The 26,160-nt window shown below is 39.8% G+C and overlaps 1 protein-coding gene across 1 annotated transcript in view; it reads left to right on the top strand.

Annotated features, from left to right (window-relative positions):
- The window catches only part of smchd1 (structural maintenance of chromosomes flexible hinge domain containing 1), an 89,398-nt gene that overhangs the window by 49,149 nt on the left and 14,089 nt on the right, over positions 1–26,160 (top strand). The window contains exons 22-37 of the mRNA XM_004915219.4: positions 467–539; positions 3,214–3,353; positions 5,173–5,307; positions 6,929–7,156; positions 8,432–8,580; positions 9,704–9,792; positions 10,515–10,633; positions 13,257–13,421; positions 15,549–15,674; positions 22,488–22,567; positions 23,495–23,652; positions 24,353–24,468; positions 25,405–25,466; positions 25,563–25,650; positions 25,736–25,867; positions 25,991–26,143. Of these exons, the coding sequence (XP_004915276.2) occupies positions 467–539; positions 3,214–3,353; positions 5,173–5,307; positions 6,929–7,156; positions 8,432–8,580; positions 9,704–9,792; positions 10,515–10,633; positions 13,257–13,421; positions 15,549–15,674; positions 22,488–22,567; positions 23,495–23,652; positions 24,353–24,468; positions 25,405–25,466; positions 25,563–25,650; positions 25,736–25,867; positions 25,991–26,143 (2,013 nt within the window). The remainder of the gene's footprint in view (positions 1–466; positions 540–3,213; positions 3,354–5,172; positions 5,308–6,928; positions 7,157–8,431; positions 8,581–9,703; positions 9,793–10,514; positions 10,634–13,256; positions 13,422–15,548; positions 15,675–22,487; positions 22,568–23,494; positions 23,653–24,352; positions 24,469–25,404; positions 25,467–25,562; positions 25,651–25,735; positions 25,868–25,990; positions 26,144–26,160) is intronic.

Raw genomic sequence — 26,160 nt, 5'->3', positions numbered from 1 at the left:
TGTAGTTTGTATCTGGCTTATCTCAGTTTTGACTCTGCTTTGACTAGAATTATTTCTGCCTTACAAGGCTTAATAACCACAATGTGATATCTGTATCATGTAGACATTACTGCAGTGGTGACTGTGAATAATCTATTTACTGTCTTTGAGGCCATGCATGTCCTTTTTTTCTTGACAGCTAAAATGTGAAACAAGCGCTGCTACATGGTTAATCTGTGTAATAAATATGGCTCAGCAACTTTGTTCTCTATCTTTCCCTGTATGGCAACCATCCTTTAAAAAAAAAAAAAAAAAAAAGACTTTGAAATGAAAAAGAGGGTATACTATGGATATAGTTGTTTTTATTGAAAATTATAGCAAAAGAATGAAAGGAAATATTATTTGTAAGCTTTTTGTTCCTCTGCTTACTGCCTTGAAAACATTTGTAGTACTATTTAATGGGATTTTATATGTTTGTTTTCTACAGAATTTCATGTTGAAGGTGGTTTTACCAGGTTTAAAAGAAGACTTTCAGATTATCAAGATAAGATTGTTACCTGGTATGTTCACTTATTTATCTATAGCATTTTTCCAGCTTGCATTGTACAGCCAGAAATATTATAGGGAAAACAATAGGTACAAATACAAGCAACCTGTGCTAAAGAACTCCCTCTCCATCTGATATACTTATATCCTTTTGACCTTATTTATTAAACTATGTAAGAAAAACTGTGATCAAATACACCACGCTTCACCAACAGATGGCCAAGAAAAAAATGGTATGTTTAGAAAGCTATGTATTCATTTTTTACATCAAATTACAGCTTAAATAGCAACTGCCAACAAAGCTTTACCACTTTCCAAAGAGACCAGGGAGACTCCTGGGAACCTGCCATTTTCCAAAAGATAAAGAGCTTTGTGAGTCATGCGCATATATGTTTAAACTTAGCAGGGTACAGCCTTTCATAAATGAGACTTATTATGCCCTTTACCAAAAATTTATATTGTGACTTTATAGGAGAAAATATAAATAGATCATACTTTAAAGAACATACCAAAACCCCCCGGGTCCTGATTGGGGGATAAAAATTAATTCTTAAACAAGAAAGGGAAGTTGAGAACAAACTTCATGTTGGTTTAAAAAACGTGAAGTCACTGAATGAAATCAGATCTGTTGTTGGCTCCGCCCACTTTCTCTAACCATGGACCACAGTTATTTTATAAAAACCACTGTGAAAAGTTTGGGGACCCTGGTTTTAATAGTGTCTGAATGGTAGCAATTTAAATTTCCCCACTGAAAGTCAACGAGTGACATCTGATTGGTGGTTGGTGGCTCCGTCCACTTTTTCTAACCTGGGACTGCAGTTACCCAGTGACTAACTCTGCAAAGTTTGGGGATCCTAGGATTAATAGTTAAAGAATGGCAGCAGTTTAATTTAAACCACTAAAAGTAAATAGGTGTAAATTGTGGTTGGTGGGTGCGCCCACTTTTCCAAACCTTGAGTCAAAGGCACCCAGTGAGGAACAGTGGGCACCCTGGCATAAATAGTGTGAGAATGGCAGCATTTTAAATTTAAAGCAGTAAAATTCAATAGGTGAAATCTGTTAGTGGCCCAACCTACTTTTCCTATTTTTGAACTGCAGTCCCCCAGTGACCAACTTTGCAGGTTTGGGGACTCTTCACCATTGAAAGTAAATAGGTGAAATGTGATTGGCTGTTGGTGGCTCCGCCCACTCTTTCTAACTTTGACCAGCAAATACCCAGTGACTAATATTGAAAAGTTTAACAACCCTGGAATCAATACTTAAATAATGGCATTATTTTAAATATAAACCAATTAAATGTATGGGTGGAAATGGATTGGCTGCTTGCGGCTCCACCCACTTTTTCTAACCCTGAATATGTAGTCAGCCAGTGACTGTCTGTGCAAAGTTTGAGAACCCTGACATAAATAGTGTGAGAAAGGCAGTATTTTAAATTTAAACCAAAAAAAATCAATAGGTGAAGATTGGCTGTTGGTGGCATAAAAACTAAAAATGCAGTCCCCTAGTGACCCTGGTGTCAATAATGTGAGAATGGCAGCAGTTTGAATCAATATTTAAAATTGCCTGATTGGCTGTTAGTGGCTTCACCCACTTTTTCTAACTCTGAACCGCAGTTACCTGGTGACTAGCTCTCCAAGTTTTGGGGACCTTAGTATTAATATTTAAAGAATGGCAGCAGTTTAAATTTAAATGTAAGAAGTCTATAGGTGAAATCTGATTGGCTGTTGTTGGCCCTGCCCACTTTTCTAAACTTGGAACTCTTCTAAACTTTGGGGACCCTGTTGTTATCACTGTAAGAATCGCAGCAGGTTGAATTTCCGCCAAGTCAATAGGTAAAATCTAATTGGCTGTTCACAGTTTCGCCCACTTTTGGGCAACCAACAATCATCATATTTACATTCAGGCTGACCCCATGACTCTGTGATTCAAGTTTGGGGAGTGTAGCCTCAAAGCTGTAAGATTGGCAGCAGTTTCAATTTCCCCATTAAAGTCAACGGGAGACATTTAATTGGCTGTTGTTAGCCCCTCCCACTTTGGGTCATCCAACAAATGTCACTGTTTCATTCGGGGTGACCCCATGATTATGTTTTCAAGTTTGGGGGGTGTAGCTTCAAAGCTGTAAGTGTGGCAGCAGTTTGAAAATCTTCCCTGTTAAAAGTCAATGGAAAAATTGATGGGGGGGCGGGATCGCTTAGAAAAGCACAAGCAACCTGCTCCGCTATAGGGAGAAGAAGTTTGGAGAGTTTGGATGTTGTACCCCTAAAACTGTAGGAGGAGTAGCGTTAAGAAAATTGGGGAGGCGAGGAAGAAGAAAAAGCAGAAGAATAAACTGAAGTCAAACAACAGTAGGTTTGGTTTTTCTACCCAACATAATTAATCTAACACAGTTAATAAGGAGGAGGAGCCTCTAATAAATCAAATTATAAAAGCATAAATTCATCAATATGAATTCAAAAAATCTCAAAAAATTTAATTCATAAATAGTCTCTTAATATTAATTTCAAAGGACCATGTCCATATCTGTAAGAGTTTATTGCATCCAGGTCTGATAAATCCAATCTATGGCGCCCACTAAATATGTGTTAGAATGTGCCAGAATTATTTCAAGGCAAATTATTTTGCCCTTTTGGTTTTATACAAAGCTCAACTTTATAAAGCTCATGAACCATTTTCTGTCTCCTTTCTTAGGACCTCCAAAGAGCATAAAAGTAGTCCCAGATAAAGATGTTGTTGTTGTAGATAATGGAATTCCTGTATGTTTCCATGTTGAAGTCTTAGATGAAGCAGGGAATGTGACAACTCAGCCAAAACTAGTAGCTGAGTGCAAGGTGAGTTTGTTTTTAGCACGTTACTACAATAATGATGTTTTCTATCTATAAGAAAAGTCTTGTAGATGAAGTAATGCAGTTTAGCAACTAGGCTTACATTTAGAAGCTATTACTAGTTTCCCAAGTGAACCGGGGAAGTAGATTAAATAAAATATGCTTATCTTTGGTTACTCTTATTTTCATCTACTTCTACTTCTCTGTCATTCAGTTTACTGTCTTTTTGCTAGTACAGGTTTGGGATCTGTTATCCAGAAAGCTCCAAATTAGAAGATCATATCCCATAGACTCCATTTTAATCAAATAATCCAAGTTTTTTTCAATTATTTTTTTTTGTCTAATAATACTGTACCTTGTACTTGATCCTAACTACGATATAATTTAATCCTTATTAGAGGAAATACTGTTTGGTTTATCTTATGTTCAGACTGAGTATGAAGATCCAGATAACAGAAAGACCCCTTATCTGGAAAACCCCAGGTCCTGAGCATTCTGGATAACACGTCCTATACCTGTACTTAGTTGTAAAGCAAAAAAAGTTCATTCAAAGAAATTGCAGTAACTGTCAAAGTATCTCTACAGAGGCTCTTCAAATCCCAGAATGCAACAATGGAACATCAGGATGAGTTTATGTCAAAAAGTGCAAGTTTTTGTATCCTTAACACATTAGAGGTTATTGAGCCAGACAGTAAAGTTAATGTATTACATCTGGAAAACTTTTATCTTCAAACCAACTACTGAAAAAAAAACCCACTTGTTTAAATTTTGTTTGGCAGCAAGCCTGATCATTCGATTAGCGAGAATGAGGTAGAGCGTGATAAAGAGCAGAATCTAAAAACAGAAAGGATAAACTGAAATTGAGAAAAATATGGACAAAGCAGAAGAAATAAAAGGGGATTAGAAATGGAGACATAACCAGAATTAAGGTGGAGGGTTGAAGAGCAAATAGAAAAAAATACATACTGTACATTGCAATTAGGTACATTTGATGCTAGTATCGCTTGGGATTTAAAGTATGGCGGTTTTCTTTGGCAATAAAAAAGGTAATATTTTGGCACTTTTTAAACTAATTTTTTATTCACCTGTCTAACATTAGGAATCACAAATACATAGGGGCAGATTTAGTATGCGGTATAAAAAATGGCAACAAAATTAGGCAAATGTCACCAGGCTTCTCCACGTAGAAAACTACATTTATTTATTTTTTTACGCATTTTTTTCTTAGAGCAACTTTCTCCAAAATTTACTCAAGGTCTGAAGCAGTGTAAAATTAGTGTCAAATCTGGCATTTGGACTGCATAAAATAAACACACCTTGATAAATTTGCCATTATTTATTTTGTGCAGCTTTTTATGCTATTTTTTCAATTCATTTTGTTTTACACCGCATAATAACTTATACACTATGGGGCCTATTTAACTGTAAAGTGCATTACTAGCATTTAATCTATAAAAGCTATGCAATATTTTCTTTTTCACTGTTAGTCTGTACTGACAGTGATATAAATCTTAAAAGGTAAAGGCAGTGATGAGCAACTCTGTACCGTTTCAGTTCGCAAAAAAAATTGTGAAACAGAGAAAATTTGCAGTTGAAGTCAATGAGCTCACAAAATAGATGTTTTTTTCACTGCTTTTTTTCCCAAGCAAAGTGCACTGAAGTCAGTGGGAGATTTTCTCACTCAATGCATTAAAGCTTTTAGTTTTTGTAAGATATTTTCCCGCTGTGTGTTTTGTTGACGTGGCTGATAAAAACACGTCACTCACTTTTTACTAACTTTTCTACATTCATCCATAAAACATATTTGATGATCTCTCTTTTGCAGTTTACAGGGGCTGAAAACCTTCCAACTTATACACTGGATTGTAGCAATTCAGGAACAGGAAAATTAACTGGCCCTGCACTCCGTGTTCAAAACATCAAAAAAGCACACATTTTAACAGCAAAAATTGAACTTCCTGTAAGTACATGTTTATCAGTAGCACAATAAATTCCATTTATTTTCTGCCATTTTTCCCTGATTATGAAAGACATTTTAGTTTATAGTTTAGTTTATACTAACCATTTAAAGGAGAAGGAAAGGCTTAGTCCCTTGGGGGTGCCAAAATGTTAGGCACCCCCAAGTGACTTAGATTGCTTACCTTTTACTGCTACCCCGGGCTGGTGCTGTTCTCTCCGTACAGGGGCACCAGCCCGGGGTAGCAGCGATTCCTTCCTCCTTCCTATTCGCTTGCGCGCGCATGCGCAGTAGAGTGAGAAGCCGAACTTAAACAAGAAAGTCGGCTTTTCACTCTACTGCGCATGCGCCGGCCGATGGATTTCGCCCGGAGAAGAAAGAGGAAGGAGGAAGCGCTTCCTACAGGTACCCTGGGCTGGTGCTTTTTTCTCCTAACAGGGGCACCAGCCCAGGGTACAAGGTAGGCGATCTAAGTCACTTGGGGGTGCCTAACATTTTGGCACCCCCAAGTGACTTAGCCTTTCCTTCTCCTTTAAGGTCAGTTTTGGGGACTGTTTATGTATGAAGGGAGTAGGGGAAGAATTCCTATTTTGGGAGCTGATAAGGCCCCTTCCCCTTGAAATGTGGTAAATTCTGGGTTTTACTTCCGGATATCCATAAAAAATTTAATTTCTGTATATACATGGAAATTTCCTTGACTTGCAATGATGATGATGCTGCTGATCACCTTCAAACACCTAGCCATATATGATTAGCCCATGTAATTAAAATCTTTTTATAATTTAATTTTTAACATAAAGTGTCTTCACAATAACGTCAGTGCTAATATGCTATGCCCTATGCAATTTTTATTTTGTCTTTTATAATGATAGGAATGAAGAAAGGAAGGGGCATGTGCAGGTTTCATAATATTGAAACTTATTCATTATTCAAATATATTTGGGGGCCAATGGTATAGAACCCATGTAGAGATATCAGTAGGATTGTTTTGTTTCTAATAAGGATTAATTATATCTTAATTTGGATTAAGTACAAGCTACTGTTTTATTAGTACAGAGAAAAAGAAAACCATTTTTAAAAATGAGAATTATATGCTGAGAGTTTTCTGGATGACAGGTTTCCAGATAACGAATTCCTTTCCTGTCTATCGCATGCAAGTTGCATCACTGTTTCAAGTCAGGTGGTGTTAATTTCAGTGCATACTTAACTTTTAGCATGTGGTCCATTAGGTGCAAGTCAGTTGTGTGAAATATGCAATGCAGGTGTTAATTTCAAGCTTCCATGCATTTATGTGCCCTGCTCTTTCATTAACGCAGACTAATCCACCATATTGGTACTCAGTGCACATCTCATGTATTGGAATTAACTTTGTAAATCAATACTGTTCACTGAAAAGTTGAATGAACTGTCAAGTTTAGGCAGAAGCCTGTGGGAAATCTTGGGAATGTGTGAGTATCCATGTTGGTACAGACAGATATCCTCATTCCCCAGCTACTCCATAGCTTACACTGTGCTCATGAGATCCCTAATCTAGAAATCCCCAGGTTGCAAGCATTCTGTGTAATAGATCCCTATATAAATTGTTGCTGCTGAAATATTGCTGTGTTATACGTGTTTCTTATAGTGTTGTAAAGATGTCCCTGCTGTGGAAAGATCTCTAAAACTGGAACCTAGCACCCATGTAGCAAAGCTGGATATCTTAAGTGTGGATGGTGAAAAAGCAATTCAAATTAAACATCAAGATGAAATTGAATGGATTGCTGGTGACACAATGCAAAACCTTATATTACAAATGTATGATGAAGCAGATCGAAATGTAACCATCACTTCAGAACTGGCAGAAAAAATCAAGGTAGGCAAGTTAAGCATAAATTAATGACCATAGTATTCCGTTTTGAATTGGTTCATTGGAGCATTGGTGAAGTATTAGGAACTGGCAAGCTTATTACAATGGGCTCATTTATTATTGCACCTGCTGAAAATGCAGAAGCACTAAGGTGTGTGGAAGTGGAGCTAAACACAGCTCTGTCCTTACCACCTTTCTTAGAGCAGCCAGTAATACAGGGCCCCAGGGTGCCCTTTGCCTGCTAGTGCTCCCTAGGGTGCCTGACAAACTATTTAGTACCCCTAACTGTAATTATAGGATCAATTTTATATTGGAAACCCATAATTACTGTTTAGCTAAGCTCCCAGTGTGATTTGCATTGATTTCTCTTGCTCAAGGGACACATTTCAGATTCTGAAAATTCAGAAGTAACTCCTCATAGCTCCTGCTTTGTCCTGAGATACTGACAAAAGTAATTAAAACTTTTTTTTATAATTATCATAACGTTATCATTGCATGAGCTTTAAAATGTTGCCACAAAAATATTTTCCAAAAAATGGCATTGGAAAAGTATTGGAACTGGCAAGCCGCCCAACTGCACCTAGATTTTGCTCACACCCACAGCACTGGTATCTTTTCGCGCTGGAGATTACTGCTCATCCTGTCCCCAGTGCTCCCTGTGTGAGCTAAAAGGATGTGCTTGTGCGCAATCCTGGGGAGATGAAATCCAGTTCTGGGTGTGTGGAAGTGGATATGTGGACACCACACAGCCCTGTCCATGCAACCTGTTGTAGGGCAGCCACTAAGTTACTCCTCTCATGTTCCTGTTAGGTTGTGAGATACTGACGCCAGAAATTAAAACTTTTTTTTTTTACAATTATCATAACATATCATTGCATGAGATTTAGCATTTCACCATAAAAGTATTTGCCCCGTGCTTAGAATTTTACCATCAAAGTATTTGCCCGACACATAGAATTTCACCATGACCGTATTTGCCTGATGCTTTTACATTGCCTATCCAATCCCCATGTTCCCCTGTGAGGGGGATGCCATGTGCTGCAGTGTTCCAGTAGTGTTAGAAATTCTTATTACTTACAAAAGCAGGTAGTAGTTTTTAGTGTCAGTATTACTTTAAGAAGAGCGGTAGTATCTGCCATGGGTAATCCACATCCACTAAGATATATGTAATTAGCGAAGACCTTCAGTACCCAGATGTGAGGCAGAGAAACATATTTAATTGGTAAATGAGCCTTATTGTTTAAATTAATACTTTACACATTTTTTTGTGTTTTAACTTAGGTTAACTGGACACCAAATGTTAACAAGGAAAACTTAATTAAAGGACTTCTACCCGATGTTGAAGTAGCAACTTTAGTGAAAGACATTCGATACTGCCAAGTATCCTATCATGATGATCACGTGTCTTTGGAAAGCGCCTTCACAGTAAAGTACATGCTATATACACATTTTATTTATCTTTTTCATGCAATTTGATATTTGAGAAATCACTAATACTAATGCCAAGAAAGCAGTCGACAAAGAGGTGCTGCTGCCATTAGGTGAGTTGTGAAACGCACCTCAGGCGGCAGCACCCCCAAAGATACCAGGGGCAAAGATCCCCCAGACACCTGCACCCCCTCTCACCCACCCGCTGCTCACAACTTCCCCCTACCACTGGGGAAAAGGCAGAAAGAAGTGTTCTCCCCTTGGTTCTCCTAGAATAAATCCCATTACCTATTTTTATTTTACAACCGATAACACCTTTTTTTTTTTTATACCAAAGTATTTTCTAGCCATGTGGCTATAAAGTGATTGACAATTGAATGTGACATTTTTATTTTATTAGTAAATGATGCAATTAAGATGTTTTCAAATTTTAATATGCAATTAAGGGCTATGATCCAGTCCAGTATTAAAGGAGACATATCCTATAAAAATGATGAATGTACCAGTGAATTATACTCCTCTAGATATAGAAGGATTGTGCTTAAAAAAGTTGTGTTTCTGACTGATTTATTGAGAAATTCCACAAAAACCCCATCTGTTCCACTTCCTGCTGGCTGAATTCTCTGGATGAGCTGGGGAGCCGGCGGCCCTCCGTACACTGCACCGTAGGATAGGAACCAATCAGCAGCTAGGCTGACCTGATAGGGAACTGAAGCCTGTCTGTGCGTGTGTGCAGGGCTGTGATTGGCTCTCCCCCTCCTACTGCGTTTCTGGCAGGGACCGTTAGGACACGCCCACTCTTCATTTCACACTAGACGGAGAAGTGATAGGATCTATAGGGAGCTCCAGTAAAGGGGCCATTTTTACAGAGAGGATTAATTTTTAGCCCAAAGGGAAACCAGCACCGTATATTATTCATAATTGCCTACAAAATTAGGGTTTTTCCCATTTATCCAATATGTCTTCTTTAAGCACAAACTTTTGTGCAGCATTTAGTTCTCATGCATGAAGAAATTATGGATTTTGTGTATCTTTTGTATCTCTATTAAGTTTTAATTTTGCAGCTCATTGGCCACAATATTATGTGAACATTTTTAAAATTTAGCATTTGATGTATTGTTTCAGGCCTCTTCCTGATGAACCAAAACATTTGAAATGCAAGCTGACTGGAACCAATACATTACAGATGGGCCAAGAATTGAAAAGTGAAATTGGTAATTATTGTAAGAATGGTACCTTAATTTATGTAAAGTCTTTATACTTACTGGATGAAGATGTTGCTCATTATGTAAACCTAGTGAGTTGTTCATCTTAATTTTTAAGTCATATTTACCTGTGACTATAATCCAATTCATTGTGCTTATAAAGCTTATGTGAATCTAACCTACAGCATGTTTGGGCACATATTTATAAAGCTGTGTTACAAAATGGAGTTAGAATACACCACACATCATCACGTTAACGTCATGCTACATTGTGTAAGTTGTGTATTTTTTAATCCGCGTAATCGGTGTGAATCTAAAATAGAAACCAGTGTGAATCCAAATACACACCTTGATAAATGACACTGCTTTTCATTAGCCCCATTAACTTTATTGCATAACACCTGGTGTAAAATAACAACATGGTTTATTTCTGGAGTAAAGCAATATACACTTTTATAAAGATCATCACTTTTAACTTTGTAATAGATTCTACATTCTGATTTCAGAAATGGTGATGTACTGTGTACATTTGGAAATAAAGAGAAATGGCCAACTTTATAAATATCAATTTATTTTACTCCAGTTTTTAACTCTATATTTTGGAGTAAAACTATTTATGCAATTACCTTTAGCTGACATGCTCATGTGAACCTATGCTTACACTTCACATTTAAAAGTCCCTAGTGACACTGTCATCATTCTTGTTTTCTGTTTGTATTTATGATTTTTAGTACTGATGCTTGTAGATCAATATGGAAATCAGGTACAATCGCTGCCATCTTCATGTATTCAGTCACTGGGTGTTTCTGGAAATACTCTGGTCAAAAGCAGCTTGAAAATTACCTATCAGGTTTGTATTTTGTTTTTCTGTAGTTCATATTTATTGTCACATTTGAAACTCTTTGTAGCAAGGCAAGACCTATCTGTTTTGCACTGATACTTAGATGTATTTGATGTGTAAACTATGGATGCACCAAATCCACTTGTTCCAGAATCTGCCAAATACCACATTTTTTATGAAGGATTTAGACGAATCTGTAGCTCATTTGCAAATGAGCATAATATAGTTGGAAAAAATTGTCTGCTGGAAGCATGTGCAATCAAATTGTCAATTTAAGTATTCACACGGTCTAAAGTTAATGATTTTAAAAGTTTGGAATCTGAATCCTGCCAAAAAAGAATTAGGCTGAATCCCAAACCAAATCCAGATTTAGTGCATCCCTGATGTAAACCACTACATGCTGAAGCCAGTTGCATCTCTTGTAATAGAAAAATGTTCTTCAGACCCAGTAAAACAAGCTGCTCCCTGTATATATGAGATATGACGTAAGTACTAAAAGATGTTTGCTTTTACTCAAAATTCGCACCCAATTATGAATTTTCATGCTTTACAAAAGCATAATTGTGGTCTTTCTTCTTTCTAGAGATTGTCCCTATTGATAGGTACAATTAAACAGTGAAATCACTATTTGGTGTTTTGGGGGTTAATATCCTGGAGCGATTCTACACTTTTTGCCACCCTAAGGGGGCTTTTACAATGCTGCCCCACCTCACCCCACTGCATCGCTACACACAATTTACACAATTTACCTACTTACATCACTACACAGGGTGCCAAGACCTTACATGGTTGTGATAGGAAAAGCACAAACTTTACCTAAGTAAAACATCACTACCAAAATTACAGTTTGGGGCCTATTCATTATCCAGTGTAAAATGAAATTCGCCAAAATAACGGTGTAAAAAGCTGTGTAAAGTAAATGGAGAAGTTTGCTGTCTGAACATCAGATTTTACACTGTTATTTTAGATAAGTAAGAAAAAACGTATTGAAAAAATTTACGCCAATTTTATGCCGTTTTTTACACAGCGAAGCCTGGCAAATTTTGTCACTATTTTTTACACAACATAATAAATCTGCCCCTTAGTGTTAGAATCTGCACAAGACAATTCCCATTGGCCTTTACATGTATACCATATTAATGCCTATCAGAAATCTAAAGATAAATAGACAAAAGTGAATTTTCATAAGCAAAGTAAAATTTGTATGCAGAGTTATAACATTTTTCTTTCTGCAGTTCCCAGCAATAACAGTATTTAAACAAGCTGTCTGGCAGTCTGCTCCACCTCAAGTACTGTCTGCAACATATATTTGTTAAAAAGAAGTGATATTTTTAGACTGAAAAACTGCTTTCGATATTAAAAAAGACATCTACTGAACCCTTTAAAAAGAAGTTTGATTTGTTGTCTATCCATGGAAGCTTTAAAAATGAGGCAAGGCAAGAAGCTAGGAAAAAGTTAGCTATGATAGCTTTATAAGTTTCATTTCCATTTTTTTTTTTTTTTTTTGAAAGTACATTTATACTCTCTTAGTGCAGAGAGTGCAGCTGCACTCTCTGCACTAGCGATGTATTCCCCCCCCCCCCCCCGAACTATATTTCTATCCCACTAGGCATTTTCCAGAATCATCAAGAATGAGTTGTGTCACTTTAAAGGAACAGTAACACCAAAAAACTAAAGAGCTTTAAAGTAATAAAAATATAATGCACTGTTGCCTTGCACTGGTAAAACTGGTGTGTTTGCTACAGTAACACTACTATAATTTATATAATAAGCTGCTGTGTAGCCACGGGGGCAGCCATTCAAGCTGGGAAAAAAGGAGAAAAGGCACAGGTTACATAGCAGATAACAGATAAGTTCTATAGAATACAATAGTGTTTTATCTGTTATCTGCTATGTGCCTGTGCCATTTCTCGTTTGAATGGCTGCCTCCATGGCTATATAGCAGCTTATTTATATAAATTATAGTAGACTTTCTGAAGTAAACACACAACTTTTACCAGTGCAGGGCAGCAGCACATTTTAGTTACTTTTATACACTTTCATTTTTTGGTGTTACTGTTCCTTTAATGCTTTGGACAAGTGAGCACTAGAATTTTTTGTTGTTGAAATCTTCATTTTCTCAAATTTGCTTATGCAAATGAGAAGTCTGTTTTGGTTTGGTACTTGGTTTATAGAGCATCAAGTTTGTCCCTTTTCCTTTCTGTTAGATGGTCTGTAAACAGGGTCGGACTGGGGGGTGCAGGGCCCACCGGGGCTCCCGCCCTAGGGGCCCTGCAGGTGCCCCAGCCGCGTCCCCTAACCTCCCCACAGGGGCCCCCCTAACCCCCCCCCCGCCTGACGTCCTCCCCGAGCGCGTATAAATTGAACGCGTCAGGGGAGGACAAGTCAGTAAGGGGAGCACCGGCAAAGGTCGGGCTGGGCCGCTGGGGCCCACTAGGGCCGGGGCCCACCAGGATTTTTCCCGGTGTCCCGGCGGCCTAGTCCGACCCTGTCTAACAGTTGTTAGCTGCACTTGGGTGATAAATCTAGGACAGTATATTGAAGTGTAACATGATTCATTCTTCAGTAATGCAAAAATGAGTCCTGCTTGCATAAAACTATTCATTTATTTAAATGTCTTTCTTTCTTACAGGAAGACACACATTCAATGATTGTAGCTGGAATTAAGTTTTCTGTTGGACCTCCAGGCGACAAAGAACTTTGCTTTGCTTGGAGATCTTTTTCAAGTTACTTAAAACTTTACCTCATTGCTGGTCCTCCTGCAAAACTTGATCTTCTAGACTGGCCTAAATCAGAGGTTTGTCTAACTGATGGAATATTTAGTATTTGTGTAAGAGATAGCTACAAATAATGTATGAAATATTGAACTTATTTTGCATATGTAGCCACACATTCTGGAAACATATTACATCTTTTGGTACATTACAGAGTAGTTTATTGCTTGTTAGTAATGCCCAAACTACTAGCTGATGTTTTTCCCTTGTAGCATGTGATATTTATCACATGTGTAGTCGTATTTACCCTACTTATTACTAAACATTTTCTAGCACTTTCTTATTTTCAGCACAGTATATTAAAAAAAAAAAAATCCTCACTTATTCCATTAGTTGTTGATGTTGCATCTGTCCTTCAACCAAAACAATCTTATCTTTATATTTACAGATTTTTACATGAAATTAGCACTAGTCATATGTGCAAATAATACACAAATTTGCATATTTGCTGCTCCAAACTGCTGTTTGATCAGAAATGTAGTTAGATGTAGTTTTTTTCTGTTAAAATATGATTTTAAAGGAAAACTATACCCCCAGAATGAATATTTAACCAACAGATTATATTATGTTAAGTGACCTTATTAAAGAATCTCGCCAAACTGGAATATAAATCCGTAAATATTGCTCTTTTACATCCTTTCCCATGAGCCACCATTTAGTGATGGGCTGTGTGCTCCCTCAGAGATCATATGACCAGATAATAATAATGCAGCTCTAACTGTAACAGGAAGTAGTGTGGAAGCAAAAGGCAGAACTCTGTCCATTAATTGGCTGATGGGACCTAGCATGTTTGTGTGCCTTGGCTTGTTTGTGTGCATTGTGAATCCTATGATCCCAGGAGGCAGCCCTTAATTCTTAAAATGGACATTTTCTATTTAGGATTACCCAATAGAACATACCATTAAAAAAAAGTATATTTTTATGAAAATGATTTATTTAGATGAAGCAGGGTTTTACATATGAGCTTGTTTATGCAATATATTCTAATAGAGACCTACATTGTTTAACAAGTCCAAAGTGCACGTTCTCCATACATATGCAAATATCCATATTTATCAAAAATATTATACACTATACTTTATAAATTTATTAACATGCAGGCTCCCTTACCCAAGTTATATACCATCCACTTAGTAAAGGCAGCCATACACTGGCCATCCTTATGCAGGCCAACTGCATGCACTTATCACCTGATCAGATGGAAAGTGTGAGACGAGCCAAACACCATATACCTGCCTTCCTGTTCTTCAGATAATTTTGTGAAAAGCGTTTGAACCAGTGGATCAGCAGGAAGTTAATTGGAGCTGCAGCATCTTTAGTCTTCATCTGCAAATGCACTTTGAACTAACCAACATGGTGCTTAGCAGTTGAAACTTTGAAACCTGTCTGAAAGTGGCAGATATCAATAATACATGGATATCAGTTGGCATTGGAGGGGCACCATACACATACCAATACTCTTCCAAAGATATTAATTGTATGTGTATGGTCAACTTCTGTAAACTGTAACAGTATAAAGTGCTGGCAGTTTTCAGTATCACTTTCTTTTAAAGGAAGTTGCAAGGTGCAAGCTCTAAAGGTGGCCATACACATAGCAATTCCAATGGTCGCAGGAAAGATCGTTTTTCACCCACTGACGTTCAGGGCGGAATCGTCCGATGTGGAGGTAGAAACAGGAAATACATGGAAACCCATTATCCACCTGCCGATTCAGCCCTGAACGCAGATTTTGTGATCAGAATCTTTTAACCTGCCCAATCGATGAGACGACCGATATCCGAGCCTTTGAGATATGTGTTTATGCATGCATATCTTTTTTTATAAAGCTCTACTTATGTACGCAGTGCTGTACAGTAGATATTGTTTGTCTCATCAATCTACCATACACGCACCGAATATCGCACGAAACAAGATTTCGTACAATATCATTGGTGCGTGTATGGCCACCTTAAAGGCTGGGGCCTTTAGTCCTTGCACCTGTGTGTTTACTATAATATACCCTATGTAAATGAAAGCAAACAAAAGCAAACCCACATAGATGCTTAGATTACTTTTACTGTATATACGAACTGCAAGAAGTTCATTTGTTGATGTTTTTCTTTAAAGGGGTTGTCTGTCAATTTAATTTGTTTTTGTTTCTGCCTTTTCAGCCATTTACAGTGATCAGTGGAAAACAGATGGAAACCCCTCTTATTGTTCAGCTCTGTGATGAATGGGGATTTCAGTCTCCAATGCCAAATGTAAAAATTGCTTTGATAAAGGACAGTGTCCTCAAGGTAATTGCTATTGGTGTGTTTAGTTAGAATTTTAATGTAGAACTGTACTTTTCTCTAGCAGGTGTCTGTGGGACACAGGGACCTTGGGGTATAGTATCTCCTAGCAGGAGCAGGACACTAGAATAGAAGAATAGGAAGGAAGCCCCTCCTCCCTACTACTATACCCCCTTGCACTTCCTGTTAACTTCAGTTTTTTTCTAGTGTCCCTAAAGGAGACAGGACCTTCACTCTTCTCTGGACTTCTACAGGGAAATAGAAATTATCAGCGGTCAGACTAAGTCTGACACCAGGGGCTGACCTTTGGACCTCCACTAGGAGGTTTCCTGACTAGGTTACCCCCTACGTGGGAATACAGAGCTCTGAGGCCAGTAAGACTCCAAGGGAGCGAGCCATAGCAGGTTACCTGCCTCTCTAATCCGGGCGCAGACGCTGCACAGAGTTCCACTTGCCTCCCACCAGGTTCAGTATTGTGCTTGCCTGCCTTCCCTTAGCTCTCCCTGCTGTCGCTTATCGGCGCTCGTTACTTGCGTTCCACCTATGCTTTCCACGCCATTTTGCAGTTCTCGCCCCTATTCTCGCGAGACTTCGCCTGCTCTCCTCTCTTGGCGCGTCTTTTCGGCTTTCGCGCCCTTTCCTCAGAGCTTCGGCGCTGCGGTCTCTGGTAAAGCAAGGAGTAAAGGGGAAGACTTCGGACACAGGGACCATCCTCTTCCTCTTCTTTTCTCCTGTTCCCGGTCTCTTCTCTGTCACAGTAAGGGGGAAGGAGATATTAAGGAGAGGGTGTCTCAGAGCTTATAAGGGGGGTTAACCAGGGGGTTAACAAGGGACTATCGGTTCCCCAGGCTCAGGCTATAGCACTTAAAATAATACCTTTTGTATTTCCTTGTGCATTGCATATATTTCATGAGCTAAAAGAAAAAAAAAAAAAAAAGGTTTTTATTTTTTCCTTTTGATATACTGCTGTAAGGTGTTAAGTTACACAGATCACTATCAAGGGCAGCTCTACCTCATTAGCGCAGTCCCTGAGGCAAATTATACAGCTCTCTGTGCATTGTCTGTCTAGCTTCACAACAGTAGCTTAGACATTTCATACCGGATTTTCATTACCTCATGGCAGAGGGTAATTCAGATGGCCCCTTTTCTCGGGGGGCTTCTACCTCCACTAGGGTCAAATATCTGGCGTGCGCCAAATGCTGCAAGCGCCTTCCCTCTGGTAGTAAGGAGCCATTATGCTCCGTATGTTCCAAGCCAACCACAGAGGTTATTTCTAAGGCTCAGGATTTACCTCCTACTGCTACTCCAGAGACTCCATTTATCCCAGTGGCAATGGAGACTCAGTTACCTACTGTTCCCTCTCAGGCTGAACCTCCTCAGTGGGCGATCCAGCTATCTACAGGGATTCCCAAACTAGCGGACTGCTTAGGCAAGTTACTAGACAGACTGGATCATAACGCTACCCATGTGCGTTCGTCACATCAGAAGCGCCAAATCTCAAATTTGGCAGATGACTATAGTGACACAGAATCCCCGCAACCAACTGCGGACTGGGAACATTATTCTCTAAGCGAAGGGGAGATCTCATCCGAGGATGATGATGAAGCGGAGGAAACCACCCAACACTCCTCAGAGGTCATAGACTCCTTAATTTCGGCAGTCATTTCATGCTTGAATCTCAAAACTCCAGAGGCTGTTCAGGAGTCCTCTCAGCCACTATTCAAGAGACAAAGAAAGTCCCTTGCTATTTTTCCTTCCCATCATCAACTGGACAGTATCATACAGTCCGAATGGGATCACCCGGAAAAGCGATTCCAAGCCAGCCGTCGTTTTCAACGATATTATCCTTTTCCACAGGAGTTTCAGGAAAAGCTATCCAACCCTCCTTCTGTGGACGCTCCGGTATCCAGACTCTCCAAGAACACGTCTCTACCCGTTCCAGATTCCTCATCCTTTAAAGATCCCATGGACAAGAAGCTGGAAGGATTTCTCAGGTCCATATTCACAACGGCGGGAGAGAGCCTTAGACCAGTGCTGGCAGCGGCCTGGGTCTCTCGAGCCACCCAGACTTGGACAGAATCTCTACTCGACTCCATTAATTCAGGGACTCCTCGGCACGAGCTGGCAGTCCTAGCTACCCAGATTAAGAGCGCAAGTGAATACCTAGGAGAGGCTTCCCTAGATGCAGTTCAGGCAATCAGCCGCACTTCAGCCCTATCAGTGGCAGCCCGCAGGTCTCTCTGGCTAAAGATGTGGTCGGCAGACCTCTCCTCTAAGAAGTCTCTTACGGTCTTACCTTTCAAGGGAAAGCTTTTATTTGGTCCAGAGCTCGATAAAATTATCAGCCAAGCTACGGGAGGAAAGAGTACTTTACTTCCTCAATCTAGAAATCGCACTACATTCCGACGAGGTCGTTCCTTTCGTACCAAGTCGTCCAGGGCTGCCTCTTCCAGAGACTATTCATCACAGAGTTCCTTCAACCGTAACAGGTTCCAGAACAGGCCTAAGCCTTCATGGCAGAATAAGCGCTCCCAACCCAAGCCTGCAGATAAGTCCTCACAATGACTATTCTATGGCAAACCACGAACCGGTAGGCGGTCGTCTCCAACTATTTCAAGAGGCTTGGCTACGACTTACCACAGATCCATGGGTCCACAGACTCATCGCTTCGGGCTACCGTCTCGAATTTTCCACAATGCCCCCTACCCGATTCTTCATGTCCCGTCTACCGGCAGACTCCATCAAACAGGAGGCTCTCAGGTCCATTGTACACGAACTCCTCAAGGAAAGGGTGATTGTACCAGTTCCATCAAGCGAAAGATTTCGAGGTTTTTATTCCAACCTTTTCATCGTTCCCAAGAGAGACGGCTCCTTCAGACCAGTTCTAGATCTGAAGCAACTCAACACCTTTCTACGCGTGTCTCGTTTCAAGATGGAGTCACTAAGATCGGTAATTGCCGGCATGTCTCCAGACGAGTTCTTGGTGACCCTGGACATAAAAGACGCCTATCTCCATGTCCCCATTTTCCCTCCGCACTGGAGATTCTTACGCTTTCTACACTTCCAGTTTACCTCCCTTCCCTTCGGACTCACATCGGCACCCAGGATCTTCACCAAGATTATGGCAGCAGCAGCTGCGGCGCTAAGGTCTCAGGGGGTATCCATAACCCCTTACCTCGACGACCTCCTTCTCAAGGCTCCTACGTTCGCCTTGGCGATGTCCCAGCTATCCTTGGTTCTGAACACCCTGACCTCTCTGGGATGGAGGATCAATACCACCAAGTCATGCCTCATTCCCGCTCAGCGGATGTCCTTTCTCGGGTTAATATTCGACACAACGCTTCAGAAGGTCTTCCTCCCACCAGAGAAGATCTCAAGGACGCAGGACATGGTTCGCCTCCTCCTCGCCACGCCATCTCCTTCCATACGACTGGCTATGCAGGTTCTGGGCACGATGGTATCGGCTATCGAAGCTGTGCCATTTGCTCAATTCCACCTTCGACCACTCCAGTGGAACATACTGGACCAGTGGAAGCGCACAAGTCTTTATCAACGAATGCACCTTCTTCCCAAGACCAGAGTTGCGTTGGCATGGTGGCTAGACAGGTCACATCTATCCAAGGGACGCACTCTAATAGAGCCACTGTGGCTACTACTGACTACAGATGCCAGTCTAAAGGGATGGGGAGCGGTACTACAACAATCCACAGCCCAGGGAACCTGGTCCGCGTCGGAGAGCCGCCTACCCATCAATATTCTGGAGATCAGAGCAGTTCGTTTGGCACTTTTACATTGGCAGAACCTACTCAGGGGACAGGCGGTCAAGATTCAATCGGACAATGCCACCACAGTAGCTTACCTCAATCATCAGGGAGGCACGAGGAGCCGCCAGGCTCTAAAGGAGGTCAGCATGATACTGACCTGGGCAGACTCGAGAGAAGTCCACCTCTCAGCGGTTTACATCCCAGGACTCGAAAACTGGCAGGCCGACTACCTGAGCAGACAGAAGCTAGATCCAGGAGAGTGGGCCCTAAATCCCAGGGTATTCCAGGACATTGTAAGCAGGTGGGGACTTCCGGAGGTCGACCTCATGGCCTCGCGATCAAACCGCCAGGTACCCTCATTCATGGCCAGGTGCCGAGACCCCATGGCAATAGCTGCAGACGCGCTCACAGCAGAGTAGAATTTCTCCCTGGCGTATGTCTTCCCTCCACTTCCTCTCATACCACGGGTTCTCAGGAAGATCGGGAGAGAACCTTGCCTACTAATTCTGATAGCTCCCCATTGGCCCAAGAGGGCATGGTTCACAGATCTGATGTCGCTCAGCAGGGACGATCCCTGGCGACTTCCTCTACATTCCGACTTACTGACCCAGGGTCCTATCTGTCACCCCAATCCGTCATTTCTAAATTTGACGGCATGGCTCTTGAGTCGCTAGTTCTCAGCAGAAAGGGCTTCTCTAAGGAAGTGATCCAGACCATGATGGCGGCTAGAAAACCGGTATCTGCTAAGGCCTATCACAGAGTATGGAGGATCTATTGGGATTGGTGCCACTCCTACGGTTATCCCTTCCAGGAATTTTCAGTTCCTCGAATACTATCCTTTCTACAGTCAGGTCTCGACAAGGGTCTATGGCTAGGATCTCTAAAATCCCAAATCTCCGCTCTATCTGTACTATTTCAGCAGAGGATAGCTACCTTACCAGATGTGGCCACATTCCTACAGGGAGTTTCCCGATTGCATCCTCCCTTCCACGATCCCATTCCGCCATGGGACCTCAACCTAGTCCTGAACGCCCTACAAAAAGCACCCTTTGAACCCATGGCTACCATTCCCATAGCCTGGCTAACATGGAAAACAGTTTTCCTCATTGCCATCTCCTCGGCTCGCAGGGTTTCCGAACTCGGTTCCCTCTCCTGCCAACAACCATACCTGATTTTCCATGAGGACCGCGCAGTTCTGAGAACTACTGCCTCATTTCTGCCCAAGGTGGTCTCTTCATTCCACATTAATCAGGACATCACTATTCCTTCATTTTGTCCGCGACCAACGTCTTCTAAGGAAGTGGCTCTACACTCTCTCGACCCAGTCAGAGCGCTCAAGTTCTACTTACATCGTACCAAGGAAATTCGTTCTACTAACTCCCTGTTCATTTTACACACTGGTGCGCAAAGTGGTTCTCAAGCCTCAAAATCCATGATTTCGAGATGGATCAAAGAGACAATTCGCAGAGCCTACATTGCAAAAGGAAAATCGCCACCCCTGCAAATCAGGGCTCATTCCACGAGGGGCATAGGAACTTCCTGGGCCTTCAGAAATAAAGCATCTGCTGAACAGGTCTGCAAGGCGGCGACCTGGTCATCTCTACACTCATTCGCCAAATTCTATAGTTTCGAGGTGTTTGCAGCATCTGACGCACTTTTCGGGAGGAAAGTTCTTCAGGCTGCGGTCTGTTAATTAGCAGTATTCCGCTTCCGCCCTCCCTTAGGGCATAAGGGACAGCTTTGGTATGTCCCCAAGGTCCCTGTGTCCCACAGACACCTGCTAGAGAAAAGGAGATTTTGTGATACTCACCGTTAAATCCTTTTCTCTCAGGAGGTCTGTGGGACACAGGGCTTCCCCCCCTGGAAGCGGTCATCTGAATTTTCTGTATACTGTATATAATTTTTGTTCCTTAGTTATCTTGTTGACAAAACTGAAGTTAACAGGAAGTGCAAGGGGGTATAGTAGTAGGGAGGAGGGGCTTCCTTCCTATTCTTCTATTCTAGTGTCCTGCTCCTGCTAGGAGATACTATACCCCAAGGTCCCTGTGTCCCACAGACCTCCTGAGAGAAAAGGATTTAACGGTGAGTATCACAAAATCTCCTTTTCTCAGAAGAAAAGCTTAAAAAACATATTATGGTTTAGCATAAATAATCTATCACCTTTTAATTACTCTTTTATACAAAATAAATATAATGCAATGTTGTAAGAGGAATGACAGTGAAGCTGTTGGCACTACTCTAAACAGCCTCCAGAATTACCTACCTTTGTCCCAGCATTCTCTCTGACCTGGTTCCTCAGTCAGAAGGTGATCAGTTTTCTTTGCTTCCTTGTGCAGAGTGAATCCCTGCCCCCACTTCCTGTTCAGTTCTCTCTTCAATTGGACTACCTGTAGTCCACCTGGAGAGCCTTCTGGGCATGCCTGGAGGCAGCAGGAGCCAGTCTGCACATTAGCAGGTTTTTTTTTTTTGATGAGAGACCTAAACAGGGGGCTGGGCTTCACTCTGCACAAGGAAGCAAAGAAAAATCATCACCTTCTGAGGAACCAGGTCAGAGAGAATGCTGGGACAAAGGTAGGTAATTCTGGAGGCTGTTCAGAATAATTTTACTGATAGAAGGTTTACTTATTTTTTAAGGGTGAGGGAATCCAGTATGGCAGCTGCATTCAGAGGTGTAAATGGACTGAAACAGACACACTGTGAAGCTTATGTGGGGATGTAACATAACTTACTAACTAAAGCACACACAGGGCTTATTCAGGAGTACAGGCCCAGTTTTTGTTTTGGATCCAGCTGCCTCTAAAGTCCTGACTAGGGATAAGCCATTTGTACCTGCCCTTGTATTCTGGGTAACTTCTCGGGGCAAAGTGAGGGTGGCTATAGGTAGGGTGAGCATCATCTAGGTTTTACTAGTGGAATGTACAACAGCTATATGTTAGACAAAGGGGCATTCTGCAGATCATTCAACAAATCAGCATGTTACAGATTGTTTGTATAACCTTTCTCTTATTTTAATATATTAACACTGTCATTTAATTAATTTTTCTCTTTATTGAAGATGAGTCCACAAAATCAGCAACAGAAGACAAATAAAGACGGTCAGTTGAATATGGGCATGCTTACATTTTCTGCACCAAAGTAAGGAGGAGAAAAATATTTAAATATATTTGTGTTTTTAAAATGTGTTTAAAAGTATGGTATCCGTTATCTGGAAACCCATTATCCAGAAAGTTCATATCCCATCGACTTCATTATAAGCAAATAATTCAAGTACATTGTACTTGATCCCTACTAAGATATAATTAATCCTTATTGGAGACAAAACAGTTCTGTTTGGGTTATTTAATGTTTAGATGATTTATTAGTAGACTTGAAGATATGGTGTTTCAAATTACAGAAAGACCACTTATCTCGAAAACCCCAGGTCTCGAGTTTTCTAGATAACAGGTCCCATACCTGTATTTTATATTATTCATTAGGTTACAAAGTATTCATTGTTATAGCTTGAGTAGTTTAGTTCCAAGAGGGGGAAACTTACTGACTATTGACCAATGCAGATTAGTCTGCCTGGCCTGTCAATACCCCAATTGCAGCAGGTAGCTGGAGGTTTGAATAATCAGTAGCTATCAGAATACCTTGTGATATTGCCTTTAGCCATATTCCTCTGCAATAAATTCCTTTAGGTCATATTTTGACCTAATGAAATCTATGGAGACAGTCTATGTAGGAAAAATCCCACCTTATTTAAAATGTAAACCCTTAAATGTATGTGTTTCCCAATGTACCAGAGACAAGCTTATTTATCTGTAGCTGTTTTAATAGAAAATGTAAGGGCAGTGAAACACAAGGTATGTACAGTACATCCTTCCAAGTGTACACTTGCTCCCCATTCTCTTGAATGGCAAAAACTCTTCCCATGGCACTGATTGCAACTGAGTTTAAACCTTATAAAGGTTTTACAGAAGGCTTTAATAAAGAGATGCAAGGTTGGAAATGCTTTTGACTGCTATGCATTTGTTTGGTGTCTCCTTTGAATGTAAATATCTGGGTTATTATATTTTTTAGAGGAGAATATTCTATTGTGATTAAAGCTTTGCAAAGCAAAACTCAAGTGGAAAACTACACATTAAAGCTGACTGTTCTCCCAGATCCGGATAAACCTGCTAGAGTTAAATTCAGATTTGATCAAGAAGCTGAACTAAGAGCTGGAAGTATATTTCCAGGTAAAACACAGTTTCCATTGATAGCCTTGTGCATTACTGCATGCACATTTAGGTAGGCAAATAAATAGTGGGGCTCTCCAGAAACAAAAGAACAAATATTTCAGAATGAAATTCAAAATTTGTTTTTGTAGCAACTGGTAGTTACTATCAGGTTTTTAGAATGCTCTTCAGATTGGATTTTGTGTTATTCTTTTATTTTAAATAGTGATTGATTGTGGGCTAAATATAGCATGAAACTATTTGTTTTGTTAGAAAGCAATAATTTAAGGTATATCCTGATATTTTTGTAATAGATTAAACAAAATGTCTTTTTGCTTTCATACAAATGGGTCCAGGTTGAAAGGATGTATGTGGGCTATAATCTATACAGGGCCTAGGATAGCCATGGATATCATATATTTGGCCAATTCCGCCTTAGCTATTAGATCTTTTTTGCAAGATTTTTTTTTTCTTCCATTGATTGCCAGTAGGGATTGCGCCACAGTGAGGATGTGGGTGGCTGATGTATGGTGGAACTGTGACTTTAGAGAGATTTTAGGCTACTTTCCATTGACAAATAAATACCATATTTATTTATGTAAATAGATAATAAACACTGCAAAAAACATACTTTTGTTCATCTTGAGAAACAGCATTCAGAGCAGTTCAAAATCTATTAAAATGTTACTGAGGTACGATTTGTTTTCTTCTTTAATTTTAGAGTTTGTAGTTAATGTTGTCTCTGAGGAGGATACTATCATTAAGAAGCTGAACCCAGCTAATTGCTCCATGAAAATATGGAAGGATCCAAGCAGTGGAGGGAAACCTCCAGCAGGTGTATGTAAAGAAAGTTTTACGGTTTACTTTTTTTTTGTTTTTTCTCTTACCAAATAAGCAGGAATCTTTTTTTTTTTTTCCTTTTATTTCTTATTCTAAAATAATACTTCGTCCTTTTGGATATAAAATCGTAAGTAATATGTAATAAAATATGTACACTCTATGGAGCCGATTTATCAAAATGTGAGTTTGAAGCTTTAATACAGAAAAACTCACCCACATTCATTTCATTCCTATGAGATTTTAAAAAGAGTATTTATCAGTTGGTAAGTTTTTACTTTAATACTTTGATAAATACACTTTTAAAAATCCCATAGGAATGAATAGTACGGGGGTGAGTTTTTCTGCATTAAGCTTTAAACTCACATTTTGATAAATCTGCCCCAATATATGTGTGAGAGAAATATAGTTTCTGGGTAAGGTGTGTTTTTTTTTTTTTTTTATATACAGATCTTTTAATAAATCTGTACAGTGTCAACAAACAAATTTCCACCTCCTCCAATGATTTAGCCTTTCAATGGCCTATAAAAATACATTATGCTAAATATATAAGAATTACAGATCTGTAGAAGAGAAGGGTGTCTTTTGCTTTGTATTAATTAATTGGCCCTTTAGACGATAATTTTATGCATCGGTGCTTTGAGATAAAAATATCACAAAGCAAAAGTGTGAGTGAAGGGTTTGTGCGAGACTTGCACCTGTTCAAGGTTCAAGTTGCCTTGCCTTTAATGTATGGTGCACCAGTAATGCTGTATGCATACAATTCAGCAGCCACATTTGTTTGCCCCCTTCCCCATATTGTTTTAGGGCTTTAATTATTCTTCAGTACTTGGTAATGGTAATATATGCATTTGGGAAGTAGCTTTTAACTTTTTTCAAGATTATTTGGAAGCCAGACAGAGGTCATAAAAGAGATAACTATATATTTTATTGTAGGTAACACCAATGTTCTGCAGCAAGTTTAGAGATGGAGACAAAGAAGGCTGGTTTTATTTCAGGTATGTCATATTTTCTTTCATAATTAAATAATTTCATGCAAAATATTAAAAACTGAATTTTTTAATAAAATATTTGAACATTTTTTATATTTCCAGGGATAAAATGATACCAGATCGTGTTGGAAAGTATTGCATTCAGTTTGCATTTGTGGCTGAGAAAAACATGACACTTTATAGCGAGCAGGTTTGTTAACATTAAAGCCTTGTTTAATTACTTTTACATATATTCTTATGCTTTGCGTTAACAAACATCTTTGCATCTCCTAAAGATAACAGTGGATGTTACTCCAAACAAACCTGTGAAGTTGGTTCCACATCCCTTACCTCCAACACCAACAGTATCTAATGTTAAAGCTGAAGCAAGTCGTACATTGGTGAAGAACCTCTGGCTAAAAATTGTGGTTAAGTCTTTTGCTTTGATGATCTTATTCACGTTAGGTTTTGTATTTTAACGTGCAGTCCTTACAATTCCATAAAGTAGTTTATTCTTTTAAAAAGTCTTGTTAACTGTTTGTATATTTTAGGATGAACATAACAATTTGGCTGGAAGTAACCTGAATGGCAAGATCACCGCGAAGATTATATGTGCATCTGAGGACATCACAGAAATTCCTCAGTTTGAATCAAAGGATGACATAATTGAGTTTCCATTTAGAAAGGGATCTGCTGAAATCAGTGTAAGTATCAGTGGTAG

Source organism: Xenopus tropicalis, chromosome 6 (assembly GCF_000004195.4).
Source record: "Xenopus tropicalis strain Nigerian chromosome 6, UCB_Xtro_10.0, whole genome shotgun sequence".
Classification (NCBI taxonomy): Eukaryota; Metazoa; Chordata; class Amphibia; order Anura; family Pipidae; genus Xenopus; species Xenopus tropicalis.
The sequence above is the reverse complement of the archived record's forward strand: the minus strand, read 5'-3'. Positions and strand labels throughout refer to the sequence as shown.